Source organism: Eucyclogobius newberryi, unplaced genomic scaffold, assembly GCF_026437365.1.
Source record: "Eucyclogobius newberryi isolate DKJ021-1_F unplaced genomic scaffold, fEucNew1.0.hap1 SCAF_23, whole genome shotgun sequence".
NCBI classification, from domain to species: Eukaryota; Metazoa; Chordata; class Actinopteri; order Gobiiformes; family Gobiidae; genus Eucyclogobius; species Eucyclogobius newberryi.
The window spans coordinates 1,442,028-1,468,068 of NW_027315868.1; the positions used below are offsets into that span (position 1 = coordinate 1,442,028).

General features: G+C 52.4%; 2 protein-coding genes across 2 annotated transcripts in view; both read left to right on the top strand.

The window, feature by feature from the left end:
* The window catches only part of LOC140372428 (transforming acidic coiled-coil-containing protein 3-like), a 35,052-nt gene extending 17,363 nt beyond the window's left edge, over positions 1-17,689 (top strand). The window contains exons 9-11 of the mRNA XM_072459523.1: positions 188-294; positions 12,924-13,044; positions 17,620-17,689. Coding sequence (XP_072315624.1) covers positions 188-294; positions 12,924-13,044; positions 17,620-17,685 — 294 coding nt within the window. The 3' untranslated portion in view covers positions 17,686-17,689. The remainder of the gene's footprint in view (positions 1-187; positions 295-12,923; positions 13,045-17,619) is intronic.
* A 299-nt stretch (positions 17,690-17,988) lies between these two features.
* The window catches only part of pcsk1 (proprotein convertase subtilisin/kexin type 1), a 57,548-nt gene continuing 49,495 nt past the window's right edge, over positions 17,989-26,041 (top strand). Inside the window, exon 1 of the mRNA XM_072459517.1 lies at positions 17,989-18,021. Coding sequence (XP_072315618.1) covers positions 17,989-18,021 — 33 coding nt within the window. The remainder of the gene's footprint in view (positions 18,022-26,041) is intronic.

Genomic DNA, 26,041 nt, shown 5'->3' on the forward strand with positions numbered 1-26,041 from the left:
GTGTGTGTCATGTGGTCAGTAACGACACGCGTGTGGACCAGGCTTTACAGTGACATGTTTGTGTGTCATGTGGTCAGTAACGACACGCGTGTGGACCAGGCTTTACAGTGACATGTGTGTGTGTCAGTAACGACACGCGTGTGGACCAGGCTTTACACTTCTTCTTCATGTGTTTTTCATGTGTCAGAATGAGGACGTCCTGAAGCGCTGCGCTCAGGAGTATCTGCAGAGGATCAAACAGGAGGAGCACAGATACCAGACGCTGAAGGCCCACGCCGAGGAGAAGCTGCACAAGTACACAACACAGCACACGCTACACGCCACATACACAACACAGCACACGCTACACGCCACATACACAACACAGCACACGCTACACGCCACATACAAAACACAGCACACGCTACACGCCACATACACAACACAGCACACGCTACACGCCACATACACAACACAGCACACGCTACACGCCACATACATAACACAGCACACGCTACAGGCCACATACACAACACAGCACACGCTACACGCCACATACACAACACAGCACACGCTACACGCCACATACATAACACAGGACACGCTACACGCCACATACACAACACAGCACACGCTACACGCCACATACACAACACAGCACACGCTACACGCCACATACACAACACAGCACACGCTACACGCCACATACACAACACAGCACACGCTACACGCCACATACAAAACACAGCACACGCTACACGCCACATACATAACACAGCACACGCTACACGCCACATACACAACACAGCACACGCTACACGCCACATACACAACACAGCACACGCTACACGCCACATACATAACACAGCACACGCTACACGCCACATACACAACACAGCACACGCTACACGCCACATACACAACACAGCACACGCTACACGCCACATACATAACACAGGACACGCTACACGCCACATACACAACACAGCACACGCTACACGCCACATACACAACACAGCACACGCTACACGCCACATACACAACACAGCACACGCTACACGCCACATACATAACACAGGACACGCTACACGCCACATACACAACACAGGACACGCTACACGCCACATACACAACACAGGACACGCTACACGCCACATACACAACACAGGACACGCTACACGCCACATACACAGCACAGGACACGCTACACGCCACATACACAACACAGGACACGCTACACGCCACATACATAACACAGGACACGCTACACGCCACATACACAACACAGGACACGCTACACGCCACATACACAACACAGGACACGCTACACGCCACATACATAACACAGGACATGCTACACGCCACATACACAACGCAGCACACGCTACACGCCACATACACAACACAGCACACGCTACACGCCACATACACAACACAGCACACGCTACACGCCACATACACAACACAGCACACGCTACACGCCACATACACAACACAGCACACGCTACACGCCACATACACAACACAGCACACGCTACACGCCACATACATAACACAGCACACGCTACACGCCACATACACAACACAGCACACGCTACACGCCACATACACAACACAGCACACGCTACACGCCACATACATAACACAGGACACGCTACACGCCACATACACAACACAGCACACGCTACACGCCACATACACAACACAGCACACGCTACACGCCACATACACAACACAGCACACGCTACACGCCACATACATAACACAGGACACGCTACACGCCACATACACAACACAGGACACGCTACACGCCACATACACAACACAGGACACGCTACACGCCACATACACAACACAGGACACGCTACACGCCACATACACAGCACAGGACACGCTACACGCCACATACACAACACAGGACACGCTACACGCCACATACATAACACAGGACACGCTACACGCCACATACACAACACAGGACACGCTACACGCCACATACACAACACAGGACACGCTACACGCCACATACATAACACAGGACATGCTACACGCCACATACACAACGCAGCACACGCTACACGCCACATACACAACACAGGACACGCTACACGCCACATACATAACACAGGACACGCTACACGCCACATACACAACACAGGACACGCTACACGCCACATACACAACACAGGACACGCTACACGCCACATACACAACACAGGACACGCTACACGCCACATACACAACACAGGACACGCTACACGCCACATACACAACACAGGACACGCTACACGCCACATACATAACACAGGACACGCTACACGCCACATACACAACACAGCACACGCTACACGCCACATACACAACTCAGGACACGCTACACGCCACATACACAACACAGGACACGCTACACGCCACATACACAACGCAGGGCACGCTACACGCCACATACACAACACAGGACACGCTACACGCCACATACACAACACAGGACACGCTACACGCCACATACACAACACAGGACACGCTACACGCCACATACACAACACAGGGCACGCTACACGCCACATACACAACGCAGGACACGCTACACGCCACATACACAACGCAGGACACGCTACACGCCACATACACAAGGCAGGACACGCTACACGCCACATACACAACGCAGGACACGCGTGGCAGGACACGCAACACGCCACATACACAACGCAGGACACGCTACACGCCACATACACAACACAGGGCACGCTACACGCCACATACACAACGCAGGACACGCTACACGCCACATACACAACGCTGGACACGCTACACGCCACATACACAACGCAGGACACGCTACACGCCACATACACAACGCAGGACACGCTACACGCCACATACACAATGCAGGACACGCCACACGCAGGACACGCCACATACACAACGCAGGACACGCCACACGCAGGATACGCCACATACTCAACCCAGGACACGCCACACGCCACATACACAACGCAGGACACGCCACACGCAGGACACGCCACACGCAGCACACGCCACATACACAACGCAGGACACGCCACACGCAGGACACGCAACACGCCACATACACAACGCAGGACACGCAACATGCCACATACACAACGCAGGACACGCTACACGCAGGACACGCCACATACACAACGCAAGACACGCCACACGCAGGACACGCCACACGCCACATACACAACGCAGGACACACCACACGCAGGATACGCCACACGTAGGACACGCCACATACACAACGCAGGACACGCCACACGCCACATACACAACGCAGGACACGCTACACGCCACATACACAATGCAGGACACGCAACACGCCACATACACAACGCAGGACACGCCACATACACAACGCTGGACACGCTACACGCCACATACACAACGCAGGACACGCTACACGCCACATACACAACGCAGGACACGCTTGAACGCCACATACACAATGCAAGACACGCCACACGCAGGACACGCCACATAGACAAAGCTGGACACGCCACACGCAGGACACGCCACATACACAACGCAGGACACGCCACACGCAGGATACGCCACACGCAGGACACGCTACACGCCACATACACAACGCAGGACACGCCACACGCAGGACACGCCACACGCAGGACACGCTACACGCCACATACACAACGCAGGACACGCCACACTCCGGACACGCCACACGCAGGACACGCCACATACTCAACGAAGGACACGCCACATACACAACGCAGGACACGCCACACGCAGGACACGCCACACGCAGCACACGCCACATGCCACATACACAACGCAGGACACGCCACACGCAGGACACGCCACACGCAGGACACGCAACACGCCACATACACAACACAGGACACGCAACATGCCACATACACAACGCAGGACACGCAACATGCCACATACACAACACAGGACACGCAACATGCCACATACACAACGCAGGACACGCCACACGCAGGATACGCCACACGCAGGACACGCTACACGCCACATGCCACATACACAACGCAGGACACGCCACACGCAGGACACCCAACATGCCACATACACAACGCAGGACACGCAACATGCCACATACACAACGCAGCACACGCCACACGCAGGATACGCCACACGCAGGATACGCCACACGCAGGACACGCCACACGCAGGACACGCTACACGCCACATACACAACGCAGGACACGCCACACGCCGGACACGCCACACGCAGCACACGCCACATGCCACATACACAACGCAGGACACGCCACACGCAGGACACGCCGCACGCAGGACACGCAACACGCCACATACACAACTCAGGACACGCAACATGCCACATACACAACGCAGGACACGCAACATGCCACATACACAACACAGGACACGCAACATGCCACATACACAACGCAGGACACGCTACACGCAGGACACCCAACATGCCACATACACAACGCAGGACACGCAACATGCCACATACACAACACAGGACACGCAACATGCCACATACACAACGCAGGACACGCCACACGCAGGACACCCAACATGCCACATACACAACGCAGGACACGCAACATGCCACATACACAACGCAGGACACGCCACACGCAGGATACGCCACACGCAGGACACGCCACACGCAGGACATGCTACACGCCACATACACAACGCAGGACACGCCACACGCCGGACACGCCACTTGAGGACACGCCACATACACAACGCAGGACACGCAGGACACGCAACATGCCACATACACACTGCAGGACACGCAACATGCCACATACACAACGCAGGACACGCAACATGCCACATACACAACCCAGGACACACAACATGCCACATACACAACGCAGGACACGCAACACGCCACATACACAACGCAGGACACGCAACATGCCACATACACAACGCAGGACACGCTACACACCACATACACAACGCAGGACACGCAACATGCCACATACACAACGCAGGACACGCTACACGCCACATACACAACGCAGGACACACCACACGCAGGACACCCAACATGCCACATACACAACGCAGGACACGCAACATGCCACATACACAACGCAGGACACGCTACACGCCACATACACAACGCAGGACACGCTACACGCCACATACACAACGCAGGACACGCGTGGCAGGACACGCAACACGCCACATACACAACGCAGGACACGCTACACGCCACATACACAACACAGGGCACGCTACACGCCACATACACAACGCAGGACACGCTACACGCCACATACACAACGCAGGACACGCTACACGCCACATACACAACGCAGGACACGCCACATACACAACGCAGGACACGCAACACGCAGGATACGCCACATACTCAACGCAGGACACGCCACACGCCACATACACAACGCAGGACACGCCACACGCAGGACACGCCACACGCAGCACACGCCACATACACAACGCAGGACACGCCACACGCAGGACACGCAACACGCCACATACACAACGCAGGACACGCAACACGCCACATACACAACGCAAGACACGCCACACGCAGGATACGCCACACGTAGGACACGCTACACGCCACATACACAACACAGGACACGCCACACGCCACATACACAACGCAGGACACGCTACACGCCACATACACAATGCAGGACACGCAACACGCCACATACACAACGCAGGACACGCCACATACACAACGCTGGACACGCTACACGCCACATACACAACGCAGGACACGCTACACGCCACATACACAACGCAGGACACGCTTGAACGCCACATACACAATGCAAGACACGCCACACGCAGGACACGCCACATACACAACGCTGGACACGCCACACGCAGGACACGCCACATACACAACGCAGGACACGCCACACGCAGGATACGCCACACGCAGGACATGCTACACGCCACATACACAACGCAGGACACGCCACACGCAGGACACGCCACACGCAGGACACGCTACACGCCACATACACAACGCAGGACACGCCACACTCCGGACACGCCACACGCAGGACACGCCACATACACAACGCAGGATACGCCACACGCAGGACACGCCACACGCAGGACATGCTACACGCCACATACACAACGCAGGACACGCCACACGCCGGACACGCCACTTGAGGACACGCCACATACACAACGCAGGACACGCAGGACACGCAACATGCCACATACACACTGCAGGACACGCAACATGCCACATACACAACGCAGGACACGCTACACGCCACATACACAACGCAGGACACGCGTGGCAGGACACGCAACACGCCACATACACAACGCAGGACACGCTACACGCCACATACACAACACAGGGCACGCTACACGCCACATACACAACGCAGGACACGCTACACGCCACATACACAACGCTGGACACGCTACACGCCACATACACAACGCAGGACACGCTACACGCCACATACACAACGCAGGACACGCTACACGCCACATACACAACGCAGGACACGCCACATACACAACGCAGGACACGCAACACGCAGGATACGCCACATACTCAACGCAGGACACGCCACACGCCACATACACAACGCAGGACACGCCACACGCAGGACACGCCACACGCAGCACACGCCACATACACAACGCAGGACACGCCACACGCAGGACACGCAACACGCCACATACACAACGCAGGACACGCAACACGCCACATACACAACGCAAGACACGCCACACGCAGGACACGCCACACGCCACATACACAACGCAGGACACACCACACGCAGGATACGCCACACGTAGGACACGCTACACGCCACATACACAACGCGGGACACACCACACGCCACATACACAACGCAGGACACGCAGGACACGCCACACGCCACATACAGAACGCAGGACACACCACACGCAGGATACGCCACACGTAGGACACGCTACACGCCACATACACAACACAGGACACGCCACACGCCACATACACAACGCAGGACACGCTACACGCCACATACACAATGCAGGACACGCAACACGCCACATACACAACGCAGGACACGCCACATACACAACGCTGGACACGCTACACGCCACATACACAACGCAGGACACGCTACACGCCACATACACAACGCAGGACACGCTTGAACGCCACATACACAATGCAAGACACGCCACACGCAGGACACGCCACATACACAACGCTGGACACGCCACACGCAGGACACGCCACATACACAACGCAGGACACGCCACACGCAGGATACGCCACACGCAGGACATGCTACACGCCACATACACAACGCAGGACACGCCACACGCAGGACACGCCACACGCAGGACACGCTACACGCCACATACACAACGCAGGACACGCCACACTCCGGACACGCCACACGCAGGACACGCCACATACTCAACGAAGGACACGCCACATACACAACGCAGGATACGCCACACGCAGGACACGCCACACGCAGGACATGCTACACGCCACATACACAACGCAGGACACGCCACACGCCGGACACGCCACTTGAGGACACGCCACATACACAACGCAGGACACGCAGGACACGCAACATGCCACATACACACTGCAGGACACGCAACATGCCACATACACAACGCAGGACACGCAACATGCCACATACACAACGCAGGACACGCAACATGCCACATACACAACGCAGGACACGCTACACACCACATACACAACGCAGGACACGCAACATGCCACATACACAACGCAGGACACGCTACACGCCACATACACAACGCAGGACACACCACACGCAGGACACCCAACATGCCACATACACAACGCAGGACACGCAACATGCCACATACACAACGCAGGACACGCTACACGCCACATACACAACGCAGGACAGGCTACACGCCACATACACAACGCAGGATACGCGTGGCAGGACACGCAACACGCCACATACACAACGCAGGACACGCTACACGCCACATACACAACACAGGGCACGCTACACGCCACATACACAACGCAGGACACGCTACACGCCACATACACAACGCTGGATACGCTACACGCCACATACACAACGCAGGACACGCTACACGCCACATACACAACGCAGGACACGCTACACGCCACATACACAACGCAGGACACGCCACATACACAACGCAGGACACGCCACACGCAGGATACGCCACATACTCAACGCAGGACACGCCACACGCCACATACACAACGCAGGACACGCCACACGCAGGACACGCCACACGCAGCACACGCCACATACACAACGCAGGACACGCCACACGCAGGACACGCAACACGCCACATACACAACGCAGGACACGCAACATGCCACATACACAACGCAGGACACGCTACACGCAGGACACGCCACATACACAACGCAAGACACGCCACACGCAGGACACGCCACACGCCACATACACAACGCAGGACACACCACACGCAGGATACGCCACACGTAGGACACGCTACACGCCACATACACAACGCGGGACACACCACACGCCACATACACAACGCAGGACACGCCACACGCCACATACAGAACGCAGGACACACCACACGCAGGATACGCCACACGTAGGACACGCTACACGCCACATACACAACGCAGGACACGCCACACGCCACATACACAACGCAGGACACGCTACACGCCACATACACAATGCAGGACACGCAACACGCCACATACACAACGCAGGACACGCCACATACACAACGCTGGACACGCTACACGCCACATACACAACGCAGGACACGCTACACGCCACATACACAAGGCAGGACACGCTTGAACGCCACATACACAATGCAAGACACGCCACACGCAGGACACGCCACATACACAACGCTGGACACGCCACACGCAGGACACGCCACATACACAACGCAGGACACGCCACACGCAGGATACGCCACACGCAGGACACGCTACACGCCACATACACAACGCAGGACACGCCACACGCAGGACACGCCACACGCAGGACACGCTACACGCCACATACACAACGCAGGACACGCCACACTCCGGACACGCCACACGCAGGACACGCCACATACTCAACGAAGGACACGCCACATACACAACGCAGGACACGCCACACGCAGGACACGCCACACGCAGCACACGCCACATGCCACATACACAACGCAGGACACGCTACACGCCACATACACAACGCAGGACACGCCACACGCAGGACACGCCACACGCAGGACACGCAACACGCCACATACACAACACAGGACACGCAACATGCCACATACACAACGCAGGACACGCAACATGCCACATACACAACACAGGACACGCAACATGCCACATACACAACGCAGGACACGCCACACGCAGGATACGCCACACGCAGGACACGCTACACGCCACATGCCACATACACAACGCAGGACACGCCAAACGCAGGACACCCAACATGCCACATACACAACGCAGGACACGCAACATGCCACATACACAACGCAGCACACGCCACACGCAGGATACGCCACACGCAGGATACGCCACACGCAGGACACGCCACACGCAGGACACGCTACACGCCACATACACAACGCAGGACACGCCACACGCCGGACACGCCACACGCAGCACACGCCACATGCCACATACACAACGCAGGACACGCCACACGCAGGACACGCCACACGCAGGACACGCAACACGCCACATACACAACTCAGGACACGCAACATGCCACATACACAACACAGGACACGCAACATGCCACATACACAACGCAGGACACGCTACACGCAGGACACCCAACATGCCACATACACAACGCAGGACACGCAACATGCCACATACACAACACAGGACACGCAACATGCCACATACACAACGCAGGACACGCCACACGCAGGACACCCAACATGCCACATACACAACGCAGGACACGCAACATGCCACATACACAACGCAGGACACGCCACACGCAGGATACGCCACACGCAGGACACGCCACACGCAGGACATGCTACACGCCACATACACAACGCAGGACACGCCACACGCCGGACACGCCACTTGAGGACACGCCACATACACAACGCAGGACACGCAGGACACGCAACATGCCACATACACACTGCAGGACACGCAACATGCCACATACACAACGCAGGACACGCAACATGCAACATACACAACCCAGGACACACAACATGCCACATACACAACGCAGGACACGCAACACGCCACATACACAACGCAGGACACGCAACATGCCACATACACAACGCAGGACACGCTACACACCACATACACAATGCAGGACACGCAACATGCCACATACACAACGCAGGCCACGCTACACACCACATACACAACGCAGGACACGCTACACGCCACATACACAACGCAGGACACGCCACACGCAGGACACCCAACATGCCACATACACAACGCAGGACACGCAACATGCCACATACACAACGCAGGACACGCTACACACCACATACACAACGCAGGACACGCTACACGCCACATACACAACGCAGGACACGCCACACGCAGGACACCCAACATGCCACATACACAACGCAGGACACGCAACATGCCACATACACAACGCAGGACACGCCACACGCAGGATACGCCACACGCAGGACACGCCACACGCAGGACACGCTACACGCCACATACACAACGCAGGACACGCCACACGCCGGACACGCCACACGCAGGACACGCCACATACACAACGCAGGACACGCAGGACACGCAACATGCCACATACACACTGCAGGACACGCAACATGCCACATACACAACGCAGGACACGCAACATGCCACATACACAACGCAGGACACACAACATGCCACATACACAACGCAGGACACGCAACATGCCACATACACAACGCAGGACACGCAACATGCCACATACACAACGCAGGACACGCTACACACCACATACACAACGCAGGACACGCTACACACCACATACACAACACAGGACACGCAACATGCCACATACACAACGCAGGACACGCTACACGCCACATACACAACACAGGACACGCAGCACGTTACATACACAACACAGGACACTCAACATGCCACATACACAACGCAGGACACGCAACATGCCACATACACAACGCAGGACACGCCACACGCAGGATACGCCACACGCAGGACACGCCACACGCAGGACACGCTACACGCCACATACACAACGCAGGACACGCCCAGGCAGGACACGCCACATACACAACGCAGGACACGCAACATGCCACATACACACTGCAGGACACGCAACATGCCACATACACAACGCAGGACACGCAACATGCCACATACACAACGCAGGACACACAACATGCCACATACACAACGCAGGACACGCAACATGCCACATACACAACGCAGGACACACAACATGCCACATACACAACGCAGGACACGCAACATGCCACATACACAACGCAGGACACACAACATGCCACATACACAACGCAGGACACGCTACACGCCACATACACAACGCAGGACACGCCACACGCAGGACACCCAACATGCCACATACACAACGCAGGACACGCAACATGCCACATACACAACGCAGGACACGCCACACGCAGGATACGCCACACGCAGGACACGCCACACGCAGGACACGCTACATACACAACGCAGGACACGCAGGACACGCAACATGCCACATACACACTGCAGGACACGCAACATGCCACATACACAACGCAGGACACGCAACATGCCACATACACAACGCAGGACACACAACATGCCACATACACAACGCAGGACACGCCACATGCCACATACACAACGCAGGACACGCAACATGCCACATACACAACGCAGGACACGCTACACACCACATACACAACACAGGACACGCAACATGCCACATACACAACGCAGGACACGCTACACGCCACATACACAACGCAGGACACGCAACATGCCACATACACAACGCAGGACACGCCACACGCAGGACACGCCACACGCAGGACACGCTACATGCCACATACACAACGCAGGACACGCCACACGCAGGACACGCCACATACACAACGCAGGACACGCAACATGCCACATACACACTGCAGGACACGCAACATGCCACATACACAACGCAGGACACGCAACATGCCACATACACAACGCAGGACACGCAACATGCCACATACACAACACAGGACACGCAACATGCCACATACACAACGCAGGACACGCAAAATGCCACATACACAACGCAGGACACGCAACATGCCACATACACAACGCAGGACACGCTACACGCCACATACACAACACAGGACACGCAACATGCCACATACACAACGCAGGACACGCAACATGCCACATACACAACGCAGGACACGCAGCACGTTACATACAGCTCTCATTATTACTCATTAGTTAATTCAATCTAGAGCAATAAATATTTACATCAGGTCTACTACTACTACTACTACTACTCTACTACTACTACTACTACTACTACTACTACTACTACTACTACTACTACTACTACTCTACTACTACTACTACTACTACTACTACTACTGCTACTACTACTCTACTACTTCTACTACTACTACTACTACTACTACTACTACTACTACTACTACTACTACTCTACTACTACGACTACTACTACTACTACTACTACTCTACTACTACTGCTACTACTACTCTACTACTACTACTACTACTACTACTACTACTACTACTACTACTACTACTACTACTACTACTACTCTACTTCTACTACTACTACTACTACTACTACTACTACTACTACTCTACTACTACTACTACTACTACTACTACTACTACTACTACTCTACTACTACTACTACTACTACTACTACTGCAGCACTGACCCTCTCTCTCTCTCTCTCTCTCTCTCTCCCCCTCTCTCAGGGCGAACGAGGAGATCGCTCAGGTTCGCTCTAAAGCTGCAGCAGAAACTGTGGCTCTCGGGGCCAGTCTGAGGAAGGAGCAGATGAAAGCTGAGTCTCTGGAGCGATCTGTGCAGCAGAAGGTACAAATCTGACCTCTGACCTCTGAAGGGTGGTCCAAAGGGTGGTCTAAAGCGGGACTAAACGTAGTCTAAAGCGGGACTGAACGTGGTCTAAAGCGGGACTGAACGTGGTCTAAAGCGGGACTGAACGTGGTCTAAAGCGGGACTGAACGTGGTCTAAAGCGGGACTGAAGTGGTCTAAAGCGGGACTGAACGTGGTCTAAAGCGGGACTGAACGTGGTCTAAAGCGGGACTGAACGTGGTCTAAAGCGGGACTGAACATGGGGACTGAACGTGGTCTAAAGCGGGACTGAACGTGGTCTAAAGCGGGACTGAACGTGGTCTAAAGTGGGACTGAACATGGGGACTGAACGTGGTCTAAAGCGGGACTGAACGTGGTCTAAAGCGGGACTGAACGTGGTCTAAAGCGGGACTAAACGTGGTCTAAAGCGGGACTGAACGTGGTGTAAAGCGGGACTGAACGTGGTCTAAAGCGGGACTGAACGTGGTCTAAAGCGGGACTGAACGTGGTCTAAAGCGGGACTGAACATGGTCTAAAGCGGGACTGAACGTGGTCTAAAGCGGGACTGAACGTGGTCTAAAGCGGGACTGAACGTGGTCTAAAGCGGGACTGAACATGGGGACTGAACGTGGTCTAAAGCGGGACTGAACGTGGTCTAAAGCGGGACTGAACGTGGTCTAAAGCGGGACTAAACGTGGTCTAAAGCGGGACTGAACATGGTCTAAAGCGGGACTGAACATGGGGACTGAACGTGGTCTAAAGCGGGACTGAACGTGGTCTAAAGCGGGACTGAACGTGGTCTAAAGCGGGACTGAACATGGGGACTGAACGTGGTCTAAAGCGGGACTGAACGTGGTCTAAAGCGGGACTGAACGTGGTCTAAAGCGGGACTAAACGTGGTCTAAAGCGGGACTGAACATGGTCTAAAGCGGGACTAAACGTGGTCTAAAGCGGGACTGAACGTGGTCTAAAGCGGGACTGAACGTGGTCTAAAGCGGGACTGAACGTGGTCTAAAGCGGGACTGAACGTGGTCTAAAGCGGGACTCTAAAGCGGGACTGAACGTGGTCTAAAGCGGGACTGAACGTGGTCTAAAGCGGGACTGAACGTGGTCTAAAGCGGGACTGAACATGGTCTAAAGCGGGACTGAACATGGTCTAAAGCGGGACTGAACGTGGTCTAAAGCGGGACTGAACGTGGTCTAAAGCGGGACTGAACGTGGTCTAAAGCGGGACTGAACATGGGGACTGAACGTGGTCTAAAGCGGGACTGAACGTGGTCTAAAGCGGGACTGAACGTGGTCTAAAGCGGGACTAAACGTGGTCTAAAGCGGGACTGAACGTGGTCTAAAGCGTGACTGAACGTGGTCTAAAGCGGGACTGAACGTGGTCTAAAGCGGGACTGAACGTGGTCTAAAGCGGGACTGAACATGGGGACTGAACGTGGTCTAAAGCGGGACTGAACGTGGTCTAAAGCGGGACTGAACGTGGTCTAAAGCGGGACTAAACGTGGTCTAAAGCGGGACTGAACGTGGTCTAAAGCGGGACTGAACGTGGTCTAAAGCGGGACTGAACGTGGTCTAAAGCTGGACTGAACGTGGTCTAAAGCGGGACTGAACATGGGGACTGAACGTGGTCTAAAGCGGGACTGAACGTGGTCTAAAGCGGGACTGAACATGGTGACTGAACGTGGTCTAAAGCGGGACTAAACGTTGTCTAAAGCGGGACTGAACGTGGTCTAAAGCGGGACTGAACATGGGGACTGAACGTGGTCTAAAGCGGGACTGAACATGGGGACTGAACGTGGTCTAAAGCGGGACTGAACGTGGTCTAAAGCGGGACTGAACGTGGTCTAAAGCGGGACTGAACGTGGTCTAAAGCGGTGCTGAACATGGTGACTGAACGTGGTCTAAAGCGGGACTGAACGTGGTCTAAAGCGGGACTGAACATGGGGACTGAACGTGGTCTAAAGCGGGACTGAACGTGGTCTAAAGCGGGACTGAACGTGGTCTAAAGCGGGACTAAACGTGGTCTAAAGCGGGACTGAACGTGGTCTAAAGCGGGACTGAACGTGGTCTAAAGCGGGACTAAACGTGGTCTAAAGCGGGACTGAACGTGGTCTAAAGCGGGACTGAACGTGGTCTAAAGCGGGACTGAACGTGGTCTAAAGCGGGACTGAACGTGGTCTAAAGCGGGACTGAACATGGGGACTGAACGTGGTCTAAAGCGGGACTGAACGTGGTCTAAAGCGGGACTGAACATGGGGACTGAACGTAGTCTAAAGCGGGACTGAACATGGTGACTGAACGTGGTCTAAAGCGGGACTGAACGTGGTCTAAAGCGGGACTGAACGTGGTCTAAAGCGGGACTGAACGTGGTCTAAAGCGGGACTGAACGTGGTCTAAAGCGGGACTGAACGTGGTCTAAAGCGGGACTGAACATAGTGACTGAACGTGGTCTAAAGCGGGATTGAACGTGGTCTAAAGCGGGACTGAACGTGGTCTAAAGCGGGACTGAACGTGGTCTAAAGCGGGACTGAACGTGGTCTAAAGCGGGACTGAACGTGGTCTAAAGTGGGACTGAACGTGGTCTAAAGCGGGACTGAACGTGGTCTAAAGCGGGACTGAACGTGGTCTAAAGCGGGACTGAACGTGGTCTAAAGCGGGACTGAACGTGGTCTAAAGCGGGACTGAACATGGTGACTGAACGTGGTCTAAAGCGGGACTGAACGTGGTCTAAAGCGGGACTGAACGTGGTCTAAAGCGGGACTGAACGTGGTCTAAAGCGGGACTGAACGTGGTCTAAAGCGGGACTGAACGTGGTCTAAAGCGGGACTGAACGTGGTCTAAAGCGGGACTGAACGTGGTCTAAAGCGGGACTGAACGTGGTCTAAAGCGGGACTGAACGTGGTCTAAAGCGGGACTGAACGTGGTCTAAAGCGGGACTGAACGTGGTCTAAAGCGGGACTGAACGTGGTCTAAAGCGGGACTGAACGTGGTCTAAAGCGGGACTGAACGTGGTCTAAAGCGGGACTGAACATGGTGACTGAACGTGGTCTAAAGCGGGACTGAACGTGGTCTAAAGCGGGACTGAATGTGGTCTAAAGCGGGACTGAACGTGGTCTAAAGCGGGACTGAACGTGGTCTAAAGCGGGACTGAACGTGGTCTAAAGCGGGACTGAACGTGGTCTAAAGCGGGACTGAACGTGGTCTAAAGCGGGACTGAACGTGGTCTAAAGCGGGACTGAACGTGGTCTAAAGCGGGACTGAACATGGTGACTGAACGTGGTCTAAAGCGGGACTGAACGTGGTCTAAAGCGGGACTGAACGTGGTCTAAAGCGGGACTGAACATGGGGACTGAACGTGGTCTAAAGCGGGACTGAACGTGGTCTAAAGCGGGACTGAACGTGGTCTAAAGCGGGACTGAACGTGGTCTAAAGCGGGACTGAACGTGGTCTAAAGCGGGACTGAACGTGGTCTAAAGCGGGACTGAACGTGGTCTAAAGCGGGACTGAACGTGGTCTAAAGCGGGACTGAACGTGGTCTAAAGCGGGACTGAACATGGTGACTGAACGTGGTCTAAAGCGGGACTGAACGTGGTCTAAAGCGGGACTGAACGTGGTCTAAAGCGGGACTGAACGTGGTCTAAAGCGGGACTGAACGTGGTCTAAAGCGGGACTGAACGTGGTCTAAAGCGGGACTGAACGTGGTCTAAAGCGGGACTGAACGTGGTCTAAAGCGGGACTGAACGTGGTCTAAAGCGGGACTGAACATGGTGACTGAACGTGGTCTAAAGCGGGACTGAACGTGGTCTAAAGCGGGACTGAACGTGGTCTAAAGCGGGACTGAACATGGGGACTGAACGTGGTCTAAAGCGGGACTGAACGTGGTCTAAAGCGGGACTGAACGTGGTCTAAAGCGGGACTGAACGTGGTCTAAAGTGGGACTGAACGTGGTCTAAAGCGGGACTGAACGTGGTCTAAAGCGGGACTGAACGTGGTCTAAAGCGGGACTGAACGTGGTCTAAAGCGGGACTGAACATGGTGACTGAACGTGGTCTAAAGCGGGACTGAACGTGGTCTAAAGCGGGACTGAACGTGGTCTAAAGCGGGACTGAACGTGGTCTAAAGCGGGACTGAACGTGGTCTAAAGCGGGACTGAACGTGGTCTAAAGCGGGACTGAACGTGGTCTAAAGCGGGACTGAACATGGTGACTGAACGTGGTCTAAAGCGGGACTGAACGTGGTCTAAAGCGGGACTGAACGTGGTCTAAAGCGGGACTGAACGTGGTCTAAAGCGGGACTGAACGTGGTCTAAAGCGGGACTGAACGTGGTCTAAAGCGGGACTGAACATGGTGACTGAACGTGGTCTAAAGCGGGACTGAACGTGGTCTAAAGCGGGACTGAACGTGGTCTAAAGCGGGACTGAACGTGGTCTAAAGCGGGACTGAACGTGGTCTAAAGCGGGACTGAACGTGGTCTAAAGCGGGACTGAACGTGGTCTAAAGCGGGACTGAACGTGGTCTAAAGCGGGACTATTCGTCTGGGTTAAACATTCTGCTCTTTTCTTTTTCAGAATCAGGAGATCGAGGAACTGACGAAGATCTGCGACGAGCTCATCGCCAAACTGGGACCAGGATGAACCCGACGAAAGAACCGACAAAAAAGAACCCAAAAAGAACCAGCCTCAGAACACAGTTCTCGTGCCATCGCACTTTGGTCTTTTCTGACAAACATTTGTACTTTGTTTTTGAAGAAGATTCTGAAGGAGACGTTTGAAATATTTGAAGAGTTTTGATCGTTTTATTTCTGGTGTTTTTCCATTTTGGTTTTGTCTGGAGCTTTTTCACATTCTCACATTTGAAGTGGAAGTTCCTGTTCTCAGACGTGGAACTAGAACCACATGAAGAGCACTTAAGATGATATTTTATGAGCTTAAACATTTATGGATTTGATGGAGCTTGTTGTTGTGTTTCTTGTGATAAATACAGTATTTGAAAGAGAAAAGTATAAATCTAACAGATGTTTCCACCTCCAGAGTTTGTGTTTCTAATAAAGTGTCGTTTAATATTTGTACAAGTTTGAGCTGCTTTTGTCAAATAAAAACTTCAATTCATGGAACGATTCACTTTCGTCACTTCACAACATTAAGATAAGAAAAGACTTCATTTGTCCCACAGTGGGGGAATTCCATTGTTGCAACACAAGTAGGTACAGGAGTAAAAGAACAGATGACTTATAGAAAGCTTTAAAAAAACACTCTTAATAGAAAAACTCCTGTAAAAAAACTCTTATATTCTTGGTTCCTGTACAGGTCTTATACTGAGAGTCATGTGGTGCCTGAGGTTCCTGTACAGGTCTTATACTGAGAGTCATGTGGTGCCTGAGGTTCCTGTACAGGTCTTATACTGAGAGTCATGTGGTGCCTGAGGTTCCTGTACAGGTCTTATACTGAGAGTCATGTGGTGCCTGAGGTTCCTGTACAGTTCTTATACTGAGAGTCATGTGGTGCCTGAGGTTCCTGTACAGTTCTTATACTGAGAGTCATGTGGTGCCTGAGGTTCCTGTACAGTTCTTATACTGAGAGTCATGTGGTGCCTGAGGTTCCTGTACAGTTCTTATACTGAGAGTCATGTGGTGCCGGGGGTTCCTGTACAGGTCTTATACTGAGAGTCATGTGGTGCCTGAGGTTCCTGTACAGTTCTTATACTGAGAGTCATGTGGTGCCTGAGGTTCCTGTACAGTTCTTATACTGAGAGTCATGTGGTGCCTGAGGTTCCTGTACAGTTCTTATACTGAGAGTCATGTGGTGCCTGAGGTTCCTGTACAGTTCTTATACTGAGAGTCATGTGGTGCCTGAGGTTCCTGTACAGTTCTTATACTGAGAGTCATGTGGTGCCTGAGGTTCCTGTACAGTTCTTATACTGAGAGTCATGTGGTGCCTGAGGTTCCTGTACAGTTCTTATACTGAGAGTCATGTGGTGCCTGAGGTTCCTGTACAGGTCATATACTGAGAGTCAAGTGGTGCCTGAGGTTCCTGTACAGTTCTTATACTGAGAGTCATGTGGTGCCTGAGGTTCCTGTACAGGTCTTATACTGAGAGTCATGTGGTGCCTGAGGTTCCTGTACAGGTCTTATACTGAGAGTGATGTGGTGCCTGAGGTTCCTGTACAGGTCTCATACTGAGAGTAATGTAGTGCCTGAGGTACCTGTACAGGTCTTATACTGAGAGTCATGTGGTGCCTGAGGTTCCTGTACAGGTCTTATACTGAGAGTCATGTGGTGCCTGAGGTTCCTGTACAGGTCTTATACTGAGAGTCATGTGGTGCCTGAGGTTCCTGTACAGGTCTTATACTGAGAGTAATGTGGTGCCTGAGGTTCCTGTACAGGCCTTATACTGAGAGTAATGTGGTGCCTGAGGTTCCTGTACAGGTCTTATACTGAGAGTAATGTGGTGCCTGAGGTTCCTGTACAGGCCTTATACTGAGAGTAATGTGGTGCCTGAGGTTCCTGTACAGGTCTTATACTGAGAGTCATGTGGTGCCTGAGGTTCCTGTACAGGTCTTATACTGAGAGTAATGTGGTGCCTGAGGTTCCTGTACAGGTCTTATACTGAGAGTAATATGGTGCCTGAGGTTCCTGTAGAGGTCTTATACTGAGAGTCATGTGGTGCCTGAGGTTCCTGTACAGGTCTTATACTGAGAGTCATGTGGTGCCTGAGGTTCCTGTACAGGTCTTATACTGAGAGTCATGTGGTGCCTGAGGTTCCTGTACAGGTCTTATACTGAGAGTCATATGGTGCCTGAGGTTCCTGTACAGGTCTTATACTGAGAGTAATGTGGTGCCTGAGGTTCCTGTACAGGTCTTATACTGAGAGTCATGTGGTGCCTGAGGTTCCTGTACAGTTCTTATACTGAGAGTCATGTGGTGCCTGAGGTTCCTGTACAGTTCTTATACTGAGAGTCATGTGGTGCCTGAGGTTCCTGTACAGTTCTTATACTGAGAGTCATGTGGTGCCTGAGGTTCCTGTACAGTTCTTATACTGAGAGTCATGTGGTGCCGGGGGTTCCTGTACAGGTCTTATACTGAGAGTCATGTGGTGCCTGAGGTTCCTGTACAGTTCTTATACTGAGAGTCATGTGGTGCCTGAGGTTCCTGTACAGTTCTTATACTGAGAGTCATGTGGTGCCTGAGGTTCCTGTACAGTTCTTATACTGAGAGTCATGTGGTGCCTGAGGTTCCTGTACAGTTCTTATACTGAGAGTCATGTGGTGCCTGAGGTTCCTGTACAGTTCTTATACTGAGAGTCATGTGGTGCCTGAGGTTCCTGTACAGTTCTTATACTGAGAGTCATGTGGTGCCTGAGGTTCCTGTACAGTTCTTATACTGAGAGTCATGTGGTGCCTGAGGTTCCTGTACAGTTCTTATACTGAGAGTCATGTGGTGCCTGAGGTTCCTGTACAGGTCATATACTGAGAGTCAAGTGGTGCCTGAGGTTCCTGTACAGTTCTTATACTGAGAGTCATGTGGTGCCTGAGGTTCCTGTACAGTTCTTATACTGAGAGTAATGTGGTGCCTGAGGTTCCTGTACAGTTCTTATACTGAGAGTCATGTGGTGCCTGAGGTTCCTGTACAGGTCTTATACTGAGAGTCATGTGGTGCCTGAGGTTCCTGTACAGGTCTTATACTGAGAGTGATGTGGTGCCTGAGGTTCCTGTACAGGTCTCATACTGAGAGTAATGTAGTGCCTGAGGTTCCTGTACAGGTCATATACTGAGAGTCAAGTGGTGCCTGAGGTTCCTGTACAGGTCTTATACTGAGAGTCATGTGGTGCCTGAGGTTCCTGTACAGGTCTTATACTGAGAGTAATGTGGTGCCTGAGGTTCCTGTACAGGCCTTATACTGAGAGTAATGTGGTGCCTGAGGTTCCTGTACAGGTCTTATACTGAGAGTAATGTGGTGCCTGAGGTTCCTGTACAGGCCTTATACTGAGAGTAATGTGGTGCCTGAGGTTCCTGTACAGGTCTTATACTGAGAGTCATGTGGTGCCTGAGGTTCCTGTACAGGTCTTATACTGAGAGTAATGTGGTGCCTGAGGTTCCTGTACAGGTCTTATACTGAGAGTAATATGGTGCCTGAGGTTCCTGTAGAGGTCTTATACTGAGAGTCATGTGGTGCCTGAGGTTCCTGTACAGGTCTTATACTGAGAGTCATGTGGTGCCTGAGGTTCCTGTACAGGTCTTATACTGAGAGTCATGTGGTGCCTGAGGTTCCTGTACAGGTCTTATACTGAGAGTCATATGGTGCCTGAGGTTCCTGTACAGGTCTTATACTGAGAGTAATGTGGTGCCTGAGGTTCCTGTACAGGTCTTATACTGAGAGTCATGTGGTGCCTGAGGTTCCTGTACAGGTCTTATACTGAGAGTCATGTGGTGCCTGAGGTTCCTGTACAGGTCTTATACTGAGAGTCATGTGGTGTCTGAGGTTCCTGTACAGGTCTTATACTGAGAGTCATGTGGTGCCTGCCTAAGGTTCCTGTACAGGTCTTATACTGAGAGTAATGTGGTGCCTGATGTTCCTGTACAGGTCTTATACTGAGAGTCATGTGGTGCCTGAGGTTCCTGTACAGGTCTTATACTGAGAGTCATGTGGTGCCTGAGGTTCCTGTACAGGTCTTATACTGAGAGTCATGTTGTGCCTGAGGTTCCTGTACAGGTCTTATACTGAGAGTCATGTGGTGCCTGAGGTTCCTGTACAGGTCTTATACTGAGAGTCATGTGGTGCCTGAGGTTCCTGTACAGGTCTTATACTGAGAGTCATGTGGTGCCTGAGGTTCCTGTACAGGTCTTATACTGAGAGTCATGTGGTGTATGAGGTTCCTGTACAGGTCTTATACTGAGAGTCATGTGGTGCCTGAGGTTCCTGTACAGGTCTTATACTGAGAGTCATGTGGTGCCTGAGGTTACTGTACAGGTCTTATACTGAGAGTCATGTGGTGCCTGAGGTTCCTGTACAGGTCTTATACTGAGAGTCATGTGGTGCCTGAGGTTCCTGTACAGGTCTTATACTGAGAGTCATGTGGTGCCTTAGGTTCCTGTACAGGTCTTATACTGAGAGTCATGTGGTGCCTGAGGTTCCTGTACAGGTCTTATACTGAGAGTCATGTGGTGCCTGAGGTTCCCGTACAGGTCTTATACTGAGAGTCATGTGGTGCCTGAGGTTCCCGTACAGGTCTTATACTGAGAGTCATGTGGTGCCTGAGGTTCCTGTACAGGTCTTATACTGAGAGTCATGTGGTGCCTGAGGTTCCTGTACAGGTCTTATACTCAGAGTAATGTGGTGCCTGAGGTTCCTGTACAGGTCTTATACTGAGAGTAATGTGGTGCCTGAGGTTCCTGTACAGGTCTTATACTGAGAGTAATATGGTGCCTGAGGTTCCTGTACAGGTGTTATACTGAGAGTCATGTGGTGCCTGAGGTTCCTGTAGAGGTCTTATACTGAGAGTCATGTGGTGCCTGAGGTTCCTGTACAGGTCTTATACTGAGAGTCATGTGGTGCCTGAGGTTCCTGTACAGGTCTTATACTGAGAGTCATATGGTGCCTGAGGTTCCTGTACAGGTCTTATACTGAGAGTAATGTGGTGCCTGAGGTTCCTGTACAGGTCTTATACTGAGAGTCATGTGGTGCCTGAGGTTCCTGTACAGGTCTTATACTGAGAGTCATGTGGTGCCTGAGGTTCCTGTACAGGTGTTATACTGAGAATCATGTGGTGCCTGAGGTTCCTGTACAGGTCTTATACTGAGAGTCATGTGGTGCCTGAGGTTCCTGTACAGGTGTTATACTGAGAGTCATGTGGTGCTTGAGGTTCCTGTACAGGTCTTATACTGAGAGTCATGTGGTGCCTGAGGTTCCTGTACAGGTCTTATACTCAGAGTAATGTGGTGCCTGAGGTTCCTGTACAGGTCTTATACTGAGAGTAATGTGGTGCCTGAGGTTCCTGTACAGGTCTTATACTGAGAGTAATATGGTGCCTGAGGTTCCTGTAGAGGTCTTATACTGAGAGTCATGTGGTGCCTGAGGTTCCTGTACAGGTCTTATACTGAGAGTCATGTGGTGCCTGAGGTTCCTGTACAGGTCTTATACTGAGAGTCATGTGGTGCCTGAGGTTCCTGTACAGGTCTTATACTGAGAGTCATATGGTGCCTGAGGTTCCTGTACAGGTCTTATACTGAGAGTAATGTGGTGCCTGAGGTTCCTGTACAGGTCTTATACTGAGAGTCATGTGGTGCCTGAGGTTCCTGTACAGGTCTTATACTGAGAGTCATGTGGTGCCTGAGGTTCCTGTACAGGTCTTATACTGAGAGTCATGTGGTGTCTGAGGTTCCTGTACAGGTCTTATACTGAGAGTCATGTGGTGCCTGAGGTTCCCGTACAGGTCTTATACTGAGAGTCATGTGGTGCCTGAGGTTCCTGTACAGGTGTTATACTGAGAATCATGTGGTGCCTGAGGTTCCTGTACAGGTGTTATACTGAGAGTCATGTGGTGCCTGAGGTTCCTGTACAGGTGTTATACTGAGAGTCATGTGGTGCCTGAGGTTCCTGTACAGGTCTTATACTGAGAGTCATGTGGTGCCTGAGGTTCCTGTACAGGTCTTATACTCAGAGTAATGTGGTGCCTGAGGTTCCTGTACAGGTCTTATACTGAGAGTAATATGGTGCCTGAGGTTCCTGTACAGGTGTTATACTGAGAGTCATGTGGTGCCTGAGGTTCCTGTAGAGGTCTTATACTGAGAGTCATGTGGTGCCTGAGGTTCCTGTACAGGTCTTATACTGAGAGTCATGTGGTGCCTGAGGTTCCTGTACAGGTCTTATACTGAGAGTCATATGGTGCCTGAGGTTCCTGTACAGGTCTTATACTGAGAGTAATATGGTGCCTGAGGTTCCTGTTCAGGTCTTATACTGAGAGTCATGTGGTGCCTGAGGTTCCTGTACAGGTCTTATACTGAGAGTCATGTGGTGCCTGAGGTTCCTGTACAGGTCTTATACTGAGAGTTATGTGGTGTCTGAGGTTCCTGTACAGGTCTTATTCTGAGAGTCATGTGGTGCCTGAGGTTCCTGTACAGGTCTTATACTGAGAGTCATGTGGTGCCTGAGGTTCCTGTACAGGTCTTATACTGAGAGTAATGTGGTGCCTGAGGTTCCTGTACAGGTCTTATACTGAGAGTCATGTGGTGCCTGAGGTTCCTGTACAGGTCTTATACTGAGAGTCATGTGGTGCCTGAGGTTCCTGTACAGGTCTTATACTGAGAGTCATGTGGTGCCTGAGGTTCCTGTACAGGTCTTATACTGAGAGTCATGTGGTGCCTTAGGTTCCTGTACAGGTCTTATACTGAGAGTCATGTGGTGCCTGAGGTTCCTGTACAGGTCTTATACTGAGAGTCATGTGGTGCCTTAGGTTCCTGTACAGGTCTTTTACTGAGAGTCATGTGGTGCCTGAGGTTCCTGTACAGGTCTTATACTGAGAGTCATGTGGTGCCTGAGGTTCCCGTACAGGTCTTATACTGAGAGTAATGTGGTGCCTGAGGTTCCCGTACAGGTCTTATACTGAGAATCATGTGGTGCCTGAGGTTCCTGTACAGGTCTTATACTGAGAGTCATGTGGTGCCTGAGGTTCCTGTACAGGTCTTATACTGAGAGTCATGTGGTGCCTGAGGTTCCTGTACAGGTGTTATACTGAGAGTCATGTGGTGCCTGAGGTTCCTGTACAGGTCTTATACTGAGAGTCATGTGGTGCCTGAGGTTCCTGTACAGGTCTTATACTGAGAGTCATGTGGTGCCTGAGGTTCCTGTACAGGTCTTATACTGAGAGTAATGTGGTGCCTGAGGTTCCTGTACAGGTCTTATACTGAGAGTAATATGGTGCCTGAGGTTCCTGTACAGGTCTTATACTGAGAGTCATGTGGTGCCTGAGGTTCCTGTAGAGGTCTTATACTGAGAGTCATGTGGTGCCTGAGGTTCCTGTACAGGTCTTATACTGAGAGTCATGTGGTGCCTGAGGTTCCTGTACAGGTCTTATACTGAGAGTCATATGGTGCCTGAGGTTCCTGTACAGGTCTTATACTGAGAGTAATGTGGTGCCTGAGGTTCCTGTACAGGTCTTATACTGAGAGTCATGTGGTGCCTGAGGTTCCTGTACAGGTCTTATACTGAGAGTCATGTGGTGCCTGAGGTTCCTGTACAGGTCTTATACTGAGAGTTATGTGGTGTCTGAGGTTCCTGTACAGGTCTTATTCTGAGAGTCATGTGGTGCCTGAGGTTCCTGTACAGGTCTTATACTGAGAGTCATGTGGTGCCTGAGGTTCCTGTACAGGTCTTATACTGAGAGTAATGTGGTGCCTGAGGTTCCTGTACAGGTCTTATACTGAGAGTCATGTGGTGCCTGAGGTTCCTGTACAGGTCTTATACTGAGAGTCATGTGGTGCCTGAGGTTCCTGTACAGGTGTTATACTGAGAATCATGTGGTGCCTGAGGTTCCTGTACAGGTCTTATACTGAGAGTCATGTGGTGCCTGAGGTTCCTGTACAGGTGTTATACTGAGAGTCTTGTGGTGCCTGAGGTTCCTGTACAGGTCTTATACTGAGAGTCATGTGGTGCCTGAGGTTCCTGTACAGGTCTTATACTCAGAGTAATGTGGTGCCTGAGGTTCCTGTACAGGTCTTATACTGAGAGTAATGTGGTGCCTGAGGTTCCTGTACAGGTCTTATACTGAGAGTCATGTGGTGCCTTAGGTTCCTGTACAGGTCTTATACTGAGAGTCATGTGGTGCCTGAGGTTCCTGTAGAGGTCTTATACTGAGAGTCATGTGGTGCCTGAGGTTCCTGTACAGGTCTTATACTGAGAGTCATGTGGTGCCTGAGGTTCCTGTACAGGTCTTATACTGAGAGTCATGTGGTGCCTGAGGTTCCTGTACAGGTCTTATACTGAGAGTCATGTGGTGC